This window comes from Dermochelys coriacea, chromosome 24 (genome assembly GCF_009764565.3).
Source record: "Dermochelys coriacea isolate rDerCor1 chromosome 24, rDerCor1.pri.v4, whole genome shotgun sequence".
NCBI lineage: Eukaryota > Metazoa > Chordata > Testudines > Dermochelyidae > Dermochelys > Dermochelys coriacea.
The window spans coordinates 8,041,548-8,054,535 of record NC_050091.1 but is presented as its reverse complement, the minus strand read 5'-3'; the positions used below and the strand labels follow the sequence as shown (position 1 = coordinate 8,054,535).

The following is a 12,988-nucleotide window of genomic DNA, read 5'->3' as shown; positions in this document are numbered from 1 at the left end:
TTCTTTAATGCAGTGGTTCTCACACTATTTACCATTGTGGGCCACATATGCAGCTCTGAATGTGTTATGTGGGCTGCATCCACACAATATATATACTACAATAACTCCTCACTGTCCTGGTTAATGTTGTTTGCTGATCCGTTAGAGAATGTGCTCGTTTAAAGTTGCACAGTACTCCCTTATAACATTGTTTGGCAGCCACCTGCTTTGTCCACTGCTTGCAGGAAAAGCAGCCTGTTGGAGCGAGCTGGTGGGGGCTTGGAACTAGGGTGGGCTGGCAGCCCCCCCGTCAGCTCCCCTAAGTTTCCTGTGTGCAGCCCAGCAGGCTATCAATTGCCGGCAGTTCAGATGTCCCTCCCCTTTCTGCTGTGTGCTGCTCCTGCTCTCTGCCTTGGAGCTGCTCCTGGGCGCCGCCTCCTTGCTGTGCAGAGGGGTGGGGGTGGAGAAAAGGGGTGTTGATGTCAGGGTTTCCATGCCCCCACTCCTGTACCCCATCTCCAAGGAGCAGAAGGGGATATGACAGGGCTCAGGACAGAGGGAGCTTGCTGGCAGCAGCTGCTGCTGTCTCAGCTTGCTGATCTTCTTAAAAAGGCAGTGTACTTAAAGTGTGGCCAGCATACTTAAAGGGGTAATGCGTGTCTGTGTCTCTCTCACACTCACACATGGTGTGTGTCTGTGTCTGTGTCTGTCTCTCTCTCTCTCTCTCTCACACAGACACGCACATGGTGTGTATACCTGTCTCATGGACCCTCCCCATCCCTGGCACTTTGGAGAGTGGAGGGAGTGGTGTGCTTTAGTGGGATAGCATGGGTTCATCATCACGTTCAGTTTCTGCAGGGAATGTTTGCAGCCACTGCCATGCGTCTGTTGTGTCTCCTCCCTCTATTCATGCTGCCTTGTACAACATTTACAACAATATGTTAACCCTTGAGGGCTGAGCCGAGTGCTAGTTTGTCATTTAGCAGCAAGGCATTCCCTGGGAAATATTCCACCCTCTGACTCCACCACCTCAACCAAGCTTCACAATCATCATTGCTGTGTACAGTATTCAATTGTTTGTTTAAAACTTTATACTCTGTGTGTGTGTGTGTACTATAATATAAAATTTATTTATTCCCCCCCCAAACCTAACCCCCCATTTACATTAATTCTTATGGGGAAATTGGATTCGCTTAATATCGTTTTGCTTAAAGTAGCATCTTTCAGGAACATGATGACAACATTAAGTGAGGAATTACTGTACCTGTATGGCCCTGAGGATGTCACATGAGCCACAGCTGTGTGCTGATTGGGTCGCCGAATGAGAACCACTGCTTTCATGTTTTTATCGACACAGCCACCCCTGTGAGGTAGAACCCTGCTCTTATCCCCATTTTACAATTGGGGAACTGAGTCACAGTGAGACTAAGGGCTAGTCTACACTAGAAGCACTGCAGCGGTGCAGCTGCACTACTATAATGCATCTGGTGAAGATGCTCTATGCCGATGGGAGAGAGCTCTCCTGTTGGCATAATAAAACCACCTCTGCAAGAGGCAGTAGCTATGTTGGTGGGGTAGAGAGAGCACTGTCTGCACCGGCACATAAGTCAGTGAAACATATTGCTTATTCACACTCCTGAGTGACATCAGTGGTAGTGTATACAAGCCCTAAGTACCTGGCCCAAGATCACATAGGACATCTGTGGTGGAGCAGGGAATTGAACCCATGTCACAGGCTAGTACCAGCACCGTTGTACACAAAGTACTGCCACCTTCCTCAGGTGCTCAAAGCGTTTGCATTTTTCTGCAAACTCCTCTAAGCCCAGAAGAACCTGAAGGCAGTGCGTGGGGAAGGTTCACTTTCGTCTTTTAAAATGATACGGAAACCCTGGCTGCATAGAGCTTTGAACAGAATTTTAATGACTACGCTTAAGACCTTGGTTTAGAGAATAACTTGAACCCGGCTGTGACAGTTTGATCCTGTCCATTTCTATGAGTACCCTCTTAAGCAGTTTTTCAGGCTTGGTTCAGAACCTTGAATCGGATTTGTAAGTTTAGACAATCTTTTCAGTGATGTTCCTATAAGTAAAAGTTCAATAAAAGGTACTGGATATTAAGCAAAGAGCTGCCTTTTTTTTTTTTTTTTATTTCAGTGTTAGGGAGAATTTGGAAGGACAGAAAGCTAAATACGGTGGCTGCATTTCAAGCAGGCTTGGATAATTCTGAGAGTGGGGAGGGAGATATGGAATTGCCTGAGGGGGTTTTTAAGAAAAAATTCTCTTCCTCCGCTCGCATGGGCAATGTTTCATAACTAAGTGCACACAGCTTTTCTTTTGCATTCCTCTGAAGCATCAGGTGTTCATGGCCAGAGGCACAGTATATGGGACATGATGGACAATTAGCTTGATAGGACAGAGCAGTTCCTATGTGGCAAGAAAACAAATCGGGGGCCTAGTTTTGGTCACTCTGACTTTAGTTGGATTGGAACCAGCAACCTGAAGATTAAAGGAGTTTCTCATTGCCCTATCCCTGAGCTAATTCTGTGTTCATGCAGTTCCAATTATGTGATTTTGAGCAGCCTGTGTAGTTAATGAAGAGAAGGGGGACCAGTCCCTTCAGTTGAGACATGTGCTCTGTCTGGAGCCTGCAGCCCAGTTCCAGTGCATCAGGTCTGATTAGCGGGGATGCAGCTTGGACTGTTCTTGTTTATACAACTGGATGTTTCAGATACCAAACCCTGATGGAGATTATTCCGTTGACACCATCTATGGAGGCTTGCTGCTAAATTTAATTCTTAACTGGGAGAAAAACAGCTCTCCCTCCCCCCCCCCCCCCCCCCCCCCCCAGAACTGGAAGAGAAAACAAAATAGCTATGTTTGGATTTTATTTGACTACAAAACAAATGCATTTAAAAACTGGTAACCAGGTGTGGTCTGTTGTCTCTTGGGCTATCCTTGGAACAGAGTTTAGCAGAGCTTGACTGTCCAGTGGGTGTTGAGAGAGCAATAACGTTTGCAATTCTTAGAGACCACTTAGTGTCAAGAGTTTCAAGTCTTCCATTTTTTTAAATTGGGTTTATTTCCTAATTTAAATATTTGCTCTAACTCAACTGTTAGTTATGGGACTAGATAAAGAAATTATTGGATTGAATTCTCTGGCCAGTGTTGTGCAGAAGGTCAACAAGGTGATCATAGTGGTCCCTTCAGGCCTTAAAATCTATTAAAGCTGCTTTCTGTTTGCTGCCTGATTGGAACAATGCACAATACTCATTATAAAGCTTTGCTTCCCTAACCTTGGACCTCCTTAGATTTGTGCTTTAAATTGAAAGCGACACATTCATCTTCCAGGGATGTATCTAGCAATGAACATTTTGGGAAGGTGAAGAATTGTAGTAAATAGTAAAGCCTATTTTGAAAATTACAGCAGGCATATTAGCATTAAAAAAAAGCCTCAACTGTGTTATTTAAGATAGTATCAAAAACTGATAATTTGATTTAAAATCAAATGGGCATTTTACTATCAATGAATCTTTGACTTTTTGGACTTTTTGGAGAGTGAAACTAAAGTGATCAATAGAGCTGATATTTTTCTATCCAGGGGCCAAACTGAAAAGTGTGTGTGTGCGGGGAAAATTGGATCGGTTCAACCCGTAACTGATTTTTTTTTTTTTTGCACCGAAATGAAAAAAATTAAAACAATTATATCAACCAAAAGAAAATGTTTTTGGTATTTTTGCTTTTTGGGTCATTTGGGAGGGTTGAGGTTCCCCCTTTTCTTTTGTTTTGTAGAAAAAAATATTAGAAAAATTTCTAAATGAAATACAACTTTTGATTTTTGGAAAGATACTTCTAAAAAAAAAATTAAAAAAAATTTCCAGCTGAACCTGTTAGCTGAATTTGCCCTGAATTTACTAATAGTTTTGGGTGCTCTGAAAAATGGACTTTTTGGCAAATTTACTATTTGCTGAGAAAATTTCATCCTTCTCTGCTGATCAGATCTGTTCAATTCTCTTGCATTGGCATACCTCAAGGTAGTGTTTGGCTTCCCAGCACTGCAAGTGAAGTGTTAAATTGCAAATCCTATTTCCGTTGCCATAAAACTGAAACCAGTTCCATTCATCAGGAGGGTTCTTAACCCTCCTTTTTATTTACTTTATTATTTGCAAAACCTACAATTTGGGAGCTAAATAGATACTGGCTCAAATTCACAACTGGTGGAAGTCACTGAAGGAACATGGGATGTCAAACTGCATGATATTAGACAGCTTCAGCTAATAATGTTGTAAAGGGAGTAAATAAGAAGAGCCACGTTGTTTTCACACTTTTTTGGGCTGATCCTAGCTTGCTTTTGCGGCTCCTTAGGGACATCTGCCTTGTTTATAGCCTTATTGTTTTTTCCCTTCCCAGGAATGGTGTGAATGTAGAAGGGGCAACGCACAAGCAAGTGGTGGACCTGATTCGAGCGGGAGAGAAGGAGTTAATACTGACAGTGTTATCCGTTCCGCCCCATGAGGCTGATAACCTCGACCCCAGCGACGACTCTTTGGGGCAGTCATTCTACGACTACACCGAAAAGCAAGCTGTGCCCATCTCCATCCCCACATACAAACATGTGGAGCAGAATGGCGAGAAGTTTGTGGTTAGTATTGGCTTGAGCATGCCTTGTGGAGTCCAGGATTGGTTTGTTTTGCTGATCAGGTCCTAAACTGTCAGAGTTTTCAGAGAGGCCTGGTTTTTAATCTGATCCCTGGATTCTGGTTGCCAGACCCTCTCCCTCAACCCCAAAGAGGCTGTAATACTGATCATATCTTGGAACTCCAACTCCCATTATTTCCTTTAATTTTAGTGCATGTAAAGGGTGATTAATAGTCCCATGTATGAAGGCCTCTGATTCATAGAGCAGCAGTAGTGTGAGCTTTCCTCTGTATGTGATTTTGAGAGGCTGAGAAGGACCCATTATAACAGAGGAACCTCTTCTGGGGCTGATGACCTTGGCCTCCATGGTTTATTCAGTCCCTTGGCTTCTCTGCGGAGTCTGCCAGCAAGGAAGCCAATTAGTGCCCGTTATAATGGTGTTTTTTATGCCAACACGTTCCTGTTGGGATCAGGACTGGGACCAGCTCATTCGTGATGCTCGTTATTTTCAAAGGTATGTTACTTACACTGGCCCCATGCTTACTCTTTTTCTAAACTGGGTTATCTGCCGGTTTCTAACCAGTTCATACAAGTGCAGTAGTTCTGAGCAGTGGGTCCCAGAAGGAGACCTTGACAAATGGCCGTTGGTTGACACTTTCTATTCAGTACCATCAGTTAGCTCATATATGCATCTATATCCTGTTTTATATTAAGTGCCTGGAACATCTGTAATAGATACCTAAGGAGTATGATCATTTAAGAAAAACTCTCCTCTCATGCTTGTGTCCCTACAGCTTCCCACGCAGCAGAGTGAAATTGGAGCGATTGTGTTGGTTTCACTCTGCTGCCTTTCCTGAGAATGTACTGTGTGTATGAGTGATCCTTCACTACTGTTCAGGGATGGGGCCAAAGATTTCACATACAGGTGTTAAGGTGGCCTGATTTTCACAGTTGCTGAGCATCTGCCACTCCCACTTAATTCAGTGGGAGCTGTTTACGTGTTCAGCACTCCTGATAAGCAGGCTAAGTGTGTAACCTCTGTGCTATAACAAATGTTAAGATTGTGTGTGTATTTCTTTCCCTTTCTGTTCTCTTTAGTTAGGGATCAGCTGTAGAAAGTACCACTTTCTTCCCGGGTGGAAGACCCTGCCTGGCAGCATTCACTGTCTTGAAACTGCCACCTAAGCAAATGCATCCTCTGAGGCTTGCTATTGACTCTGGCTTATCATGGGTGCCTGGCTGTGGCTTGGAATGGAATGCTCTAGCTATTTTGCATGTTTCCAATCTGGTTCCCTTCTCCCAGAGATGTAGAGAGGGGAAAACCTAATTTGAGTTATGGATGATTGAAGTATGCACTTCCCCTTCATTGTTAAATTTTGAAAAAGAATCTAATTGCTGCAGATCACCAAATAAACTTTTATTTTTCTCCTGGTGGCAGTTAAGTTTACTTACTGATTGTTGTTGTTAGTTTGAATCAATTGGGAAAAATCTGTTAGTCATGTTTCCTCCCAAAGACTGGTGCTGGCTGTTGCTGGCAGCTAGGCTGCATGTATTTCCATCTAGCTTGTGTTGCTGGCATTTGCTGTGCTTTGAATTGAGAATATACCACTGACTCCCAGAGCAGTAAGAGCTTGGGAAGGGGGTGAAATCGGTTAAAGATTGCTTGTAGTCAGAACAGTGATGATATAAAAATGGCACCATCTTACCAGACTCAGCTCCTTGTGTGTCTGAGTCATGTCTATAGACATGACTAACACACACTTTCACTCCTGTTAGCACGTCAGAGCCTATAGAGCTTTGCCAGTGCACATCTGCTGCTGTTCCCACTCTGGGACCCATGTATCTTTGCCAATGCAGCTCAATCCTTTCCTCAGCACCCCTGCAATTCTAGTAACACACCCAGAAGCTTTGCCTGTTCACCCCTACAACTATCACCTCAATCTTGGTCTGCAGCATCCCTGTTTTTGCAGCTCTGGGATCCCTACAAGCTCTGCTGATGGACTTCAATCCTGGTCCTCAGTCCCACCTGCCATTCCAGACCCAGGCTGTTTTTAATACTCGTCCAATTGCTCCTGAATTGTAAGAGTGAGTCTGATGCTTTCATGATGTGAGATCAAACTTGTTCTCACTTTTGAGCCACCCTGTCAGACACGTGTGAGAGGTTGGACACGCCACGTTGCAGAGACCCCTGGTCATAATCATTTTACCAAGAGCAAATGGAGACATGAATGTTCTTGGACACCGCTCCTGTAACGTTCACCTAGGGCATGGCTGAGAGGGCTCCAGCCTGCCAGAATTAAAAGCGAGGCATCTGTTACAAGCGGAATAATGGCTGGGAAGCAACACAGAGAAAGACCTAAAACTGTTGACTGGATTAGGGCAAATTTACACTGAGAATCTCATTTTAATGGCTTACAGGTCCCAAAGTGGAACTTTAGGCATGTTCCAGTGATATTAATTGGCCAGGCCTCATCTAGGCCATTTTACTTGGCTCCTTTGTTTGTGTTTTATGTTCCCTGAATGCCTCTGTAATAAACTTGTTGAGGTGTGTCCTGTACTGCATCTGTTGGGGCCAGAGCCCTCCAGCACCATTAGCCTTAGTGGTGATTTGCATAGCTAAATGGTGCTTTGAGAACGTACCTGTTGGATTTGAAAAAAATCAGCAAAGAATCTTAAAGCAAAAAAGAAGAAATTCCTTTGGTTTTCAATAAGTGACTGTCAGAGACAAAAGCCAACCACAAGTGTGGTATTCTTCCCCTCTCAAATAGGCACTTATTGTCAAGGGGACAGTTACCAGTCATCAACTCCTGGGATTGGCCCATAGATCAGTGTTAAAGTGAAAATTCTCACAGCACTGGTTCCCAGTACTTAAACACTCAGGCAGCTAGGGTCCTTTAAAAGCTGGTTATTAATACATTGCCTGGGGTGGGGGAGAAATGGTGTAAAAACTGCATTGGCCAATTCACAGCCCCAATTGTGGTTTTCTTTCTCTGTTTTGCCCATATCTTATCACCTTACCCAGAACCTTCCCTTCACCTCATAGTGGCTAGAGAGCTGCTGTTTCAGTCACAGAGAACTGGACCTACAGTTGCCGAGGGCCTTGAGATGAGATGTCAGGGTCAGATGTGGTGCTGCTTTTTGGGTGGGGTGGAGGGGTATGCAAGGCAGTTTTGCACTGGTGAAGGGATTTTTAAAGTGAATTCGGTGGTTTTTGAATTGCTTGGCCCAGATTGAAAGCTTGGCTGAACCAGTGCAGTCCAGTTTGTGTGCATTGCAGTTACAGTTTGGAGCGTAAGGAGCTGACAAATGATGAATTGGTTCCCGGTTTGCTACTTTTCCCCCTTACAGCATAGAAAATGGAGGCATTTTCCCATGGAGAACTTGACACAGTGTTACTGTTCCAGGAACCGGGCAGACGCACAGAAGCATGTGTGTTTGTGGGGAGGCAAGGACTAGAACTTGGTTCATCACCAAGAAGCAGAATCTAGTGTGAGGCTTGTAACCTAGGACATGTACCATGTGCGTTTAAATGGAGCAAATTTGATCCTCATGGAAACAAAGGATTCAGAGCTGTGGCCAGACATAGTGTGAACGTATGTGCAAGTGGGAGTGTGCAAGTTTCCCATATCACAATTCTATCCTGTAGCACCACATGGGAAAGAGTGTAAAGAGAAGAAATCTTGCAGGGAAGCTACAGCAGCTGTATCAGTGCTATAGGAAGTCTGTAATGTGGCTGGGATGAAATGCAGTCTTAAAAGGACTAGACAAATGCAATGTATGTTCTCAGCTGGACAGAGGTCGGCTAATACTGGCCTCACCTCCTTGTTTCCCCCTCTCCTCTGGTGTTCTCCAGCATCACGTCATGCAATGCCAGAAGAATGAATATACGCTTTTGAGCAACGCAAGAGTTGTGCTTTGAAAAACTATCTTTTTTTGGAAGGTCACAGGTCAGCTATTCATATGGCTAATGCTGAAAACAAATTGATTCAGATTCCAAGACCATGCCCTATACAGATCTTGGAAGCGAAGTGGGACTAGGAATTCTTTGGGTTTCCAAGAGCTGTGGAAGGTTCTCTTTTGTGTCTAGTTTGCTGCCTTTTGAAATACTCTACTTCTCTTACTTGCCAGTGCTTTCAGTGTTGCAAATGCAAAGGGGAGTTGATGTGTGACTTTGGAGAGATGGTTGCTGTTGCGCAAATTTCTCTTGCACATCGACAAAAAGGTGTAAGCATGTTTTATATCTTTAGCACATTCCTTTCCTCCTATTAAGCTAATTAAGGCAGTGTCCCATCATTTGGGGCCTCTTTATCACTGTGGGCATATTAGCAATGCCAAGACATCTGCAAAATGGATAAGAGCCTAGTGTGTGCCTTCAGTTCTTTATGCCAGGGGTTCTCAACCTTTTTCTTTCTGAGCCTTTCTTCCCTCCACCCCACAGCATGCTATAAAAAGTCCACGGCCCACCTTTGTCACAACAACTATTTCTACATATAAAAGCTAGGGCCGGTATTAAGGGATAGGAAGCAGGGCAATTGCCTGGGGCCCCATGCCACAGGGATCCCCGCAAAGCTAAGTTGCTCAGGCTTCAGCTTCAGCCCCAGGTGACGGGGCTCGGGGCCCTGGGCTTCAGCCCCACACAGCAGGGTTTCGGCTTTCTTCCCTGGGCTCCAGCAAGATTAACACTGGCCCTGCTTGGCGGACCCCCTGAAACCTGCTTGCGGCCCACCAGGGGTCCCGGACTCCTGGTTGAGAACCACTGCTTTATGCTGTCCAGGTGGTAATGCTGATTCTGAATCCCTCACTCATCTCTGGACCCCTTAACAGTATTCTTTGTAAAAGACCTTGCCACATGTAGTGTGTAGGACTAATTGACCTTAAAGTTGGAGCCAGGCAGAATGGTGAAGGCATGATCTGTGGATATGTTAGATCTTTGAAAGTTGCCCAAACCCCCTCTTTGCTCTAGATAGATTTTCCTTTCCTTTCTGATGTCAAATTCCCATCAGGATGAAGAGGCCAAATCCTATTTCCTGAATGACCTTGGTATGAAATCAGGGCTGTTTGCGCAGCACGGAAGATAGTTGGACGACAGAATGTTTCCAAAAGATTTGAATCCCGCCTCCCCTGCCCCGTTGTCTCTTGCATAGTTGGCAGTGCCTGATAGCAGTAAGAGGCTCTATTCAGCCATGGAGTCTATGCCTGATCCTTGATCCTTGCAGCAAAGGCCCTGGATTTTTATGGCCATCTGATGCTGAATTCTGCAGCAGACTGGAAATTCAGCTGTTGCTTTAAGTGTATATTGTGTGTGTGTGTACACACATGTATGGTGGGGTGTGTGTGTGTGTGTGTGTGTGTGTGTGTGTGTGTGGAGTTATTGGCTGTGGAAACAATTGATTTAATCAGTGCAGTATTTCTTGTTTGATGTTCAGTTTGTGATACCTTCAAATTTTCTTTATTGTAGAAGTTGTCAGGGTGGAAGCTGGACACTGTGGCACCTGGATAGTGCACAGGTGGGGCATTTGGAAAGAGGGTTAGGGTGCATGGTTTTTTGTAGGTGAAAGGCAGCTTGAACTCCAGCAACCCTTTTTCTTATGCCAGCTGTTTCACTGCCCCCACCCCATTGCTGTGTCAAATAGGGATACCTGGAATTATTAGTTGGTGTGTTTCTCTGACCAAACTCGCCTGTGACATAGTGAATGATTTAAATTACTGGAAATTTTTGAACCTATCATTAAGCTTCAAAGTCAACACCCCATTGAGATGACTGAGGCAGTTCACAACTCTCAGCTAATTTTAGGCTGTCTGCAGACTCAGGAAGGCAGCACTGCATCTGTTTACATTTGGGAAGCTTTTTATTGCACTAGACAACTTTCCTGTCCTTCTCTTCCCTCTGCATCCTGCTAGGTTTACAATGTTTACATGGCAGGGAGGCAGCTGTGTTCGAAGCGGTACCGGGAGTTTGCCATCCTCCACCAGAACCTGAAGCGGGAGTTTGCCAATTTCACCTTCCCACGTTTGCCGGGGAAATGGCCTTTCTCTTTATCAGAGCAGCAGTTGGATGCCAGGCGCCGAGGGCTCGAGGAGTATCTAGAGAAAGGTAAAGGGCCAGCTGAGCCAGAAGCCCAGTGCTACATTGAAGCTGTCGGCTTTCAAGCAGGTGAAAGGTAGTCTTACGGTGACGACGGTAAAGCCTACCAACAAGGAAAAGAGGCTCATTTAAAACCAGGCTCAAGTTTCCAAGTGAAACGCTGCAAGAAAAAACAAACTTCACTTGACGTAATGTCGTGGGTGTTAGCTTGCTGAGCACTTCCAACAACAAAACATAGTTAGTCTTTAATGCATGGTGGGCCGTTATTTATAGTGTTGTATCGCTTGCCAGTAAACACACACACATGCTGGATAGAGTGGGGATAAGAGGGAGATAAGGAAAACTTGATATTATGAAGAGAATCGTTCTTAAGATCTTTTTCTTAGGGAATCCCAGCCAGACTGCAGTAACTTGGCCTTGCCACTGCTGTATGTTTTTAAAGGGTGGTAGTGCGTCTGTTTAAGCTTTGGTGGCTTAGAGTCTGGAGTCTTCTATGGCTTCAGTTGCTTATGCTGTCTGGGTAGCAATGCTGCATCCAGATCCCCTCCTTTATCTGTGGCCCTTGTAAGTGTTCTTAGTAAGAGACCATGCCCCACATGTGCATTGTAAATGGGGATCAGAAAGGAATTTTCACCCCATGGTATGACTCTGTGCTTAGCTTGCCTTGAAGCAGCAGGGATTGGCTATTGCTGGGTGAGATGGGCCGACTGTGTGCGTGCAAATGCTTATGCCAGGTGCCAGTTTGACAGCCTGAGGATTTTTTGCGTAGAGTGGGTACAGCATGGGTATTAGCACAGCAAGCTTCTCCTGCACATTGCTAATATATCTCAGCCCTGCCTTCCATGGCCCATTGAGTTCTCAGCCTCCCTGTTAAGTCTTTCAAGAAAGGAATAAGTCAGCAGTGTCTGTTAGCGTTGTGGACTGGGCTTAGATACCACTTCATTTCACACAGGCCACCTACCAGTGACTGAAAGTTATCTTCCCTTCCCCCAGGCTCCGTTCAAACCAACCCCCTGGTTTGATTTCTGCCCATTTCCAGGTGTGATCCACTAACGCAGCATTCTCTTTGTCCTGTAGTGTGTTCCATACGAGTTATTGGGGAGAGCGACATCATGCAGGAGTTCTTATCGGAATCGGACGAGGTAAGTGGGCATGCTGGAGACTACGCCGGAGTGCTAATACGATGCTGTGTTTTCTCTTTCATAACTGTTACCTTCCTGCAGAAAGCTGCGTTATTGGCCGCTAGGTACTATCATAATGGGGGCAAAAGACTTGTCAGAGTTTGCCATGTGCCTCTGTTATATCCGCCTGCTATTGATACAGGGTATTGCTGCAATGAAGAACAGCTCTGATGCCGTTCTTGTCAGTTCCTGGAGTTCAGATTTTCTACAAACAAGCAACCAAACTCTCTCAATAGTGGGCCCTTGCCTTTTGTACCATGTCCCCTTGGCAGGCCCAATATAAGATCCACTGATGGGGTTTGTTGCTGGCTGCTTGTGTTAATGTTGCATCTTGCAGCACTGCTGGCTTCTGTGTAGCCTCTGGTAGCTTGAGTAGCTTTGCATTGGCCTGTTACTCATATTTTATGTTGCAGCCTTTGGAAGCCAAGGCAATAGGTATTATAAACATTAATATTTTATCTTGGAATGATTTAGTTGTGATTGCAAAGCAGCAGTTGGGAGTTATTTTACCATCAGCTATTGCTTTTCCCCCAAAACTTCTTGTGGTATGTAGAGCTGCTGTATCCAAGAGCTTCTCTTCCTTCACTGGCAAACTTAGAATGCACTGATTCAGGCAAGTGGAAAATCCTTTCCAATCGTGACCTGAAATGGTTCTTTCAAGTTCCTGTCCTGTGAAGTAGCTGGATTCACATCTTCCTTTTTTTCAAAAGTTGCCTCTGTTGCAATCAGAAATCAGTTTCTGAGGCTTGTAAAAGATTTATTTTGAAGTATGGTTACATTCTGAAAAGTGACTGTAAAAATGACCTCTTCCTGTTTAGCAAATCTGTTTTTATTTATAGTGACGCTTGACACCTTTTGACTCCAGTGAATGGGAGCTGGAGTCTGTTCTGGCTCATGCAGCCTCAACCAGAATGGCTAACCAAGTTCTGTTTGTAGGAACAAATTTTCTTGTCAGTTACATCTATGAACACCTGCCAAAATTGGGCTACAGAACCCTCAGAAAGGGATGATGATGGTCCCGTGGTTTGAGCATTAGGCCAGGGTTTAAGAGACCCTGGTTCAATTCCCTGCTCCACAACAGACTTCCTGTGTGAGATCTTGGGCAAATC

The 12,988-nt window shown here is 44.7% G+C and overlaps 1 protein-coding gene across 2 annotated transcripts in view; it reads left to right on the top strand.

The window, feature by feature from the left end:
• Positions 1-12,988, top strand: part of SNX27 (sorting nexin 27) — a 47,634-nt gene that overhangs the window by 18,044 nt on the left and 16,602 nt on the right. For both annotated transcript variants that reach the window (XM_038382682.2, XM_038382683.2), the window contains exons 2-4: positions 4,386-4,617; positions 10,515-10,707; positions 11,776-11,840. In XM_038382682.2, the coding sequence (XP_038238610.1) occupies positions 4,386-4,617; positions 10,515-10,707; positions 11,776-11,840 (490 nt within the window). The remainder of the gene's footprint in view (positions 1-4,385; positions 4,618-10,514; positions 10,708-11,775; positions 11,841-12,988) is intronic.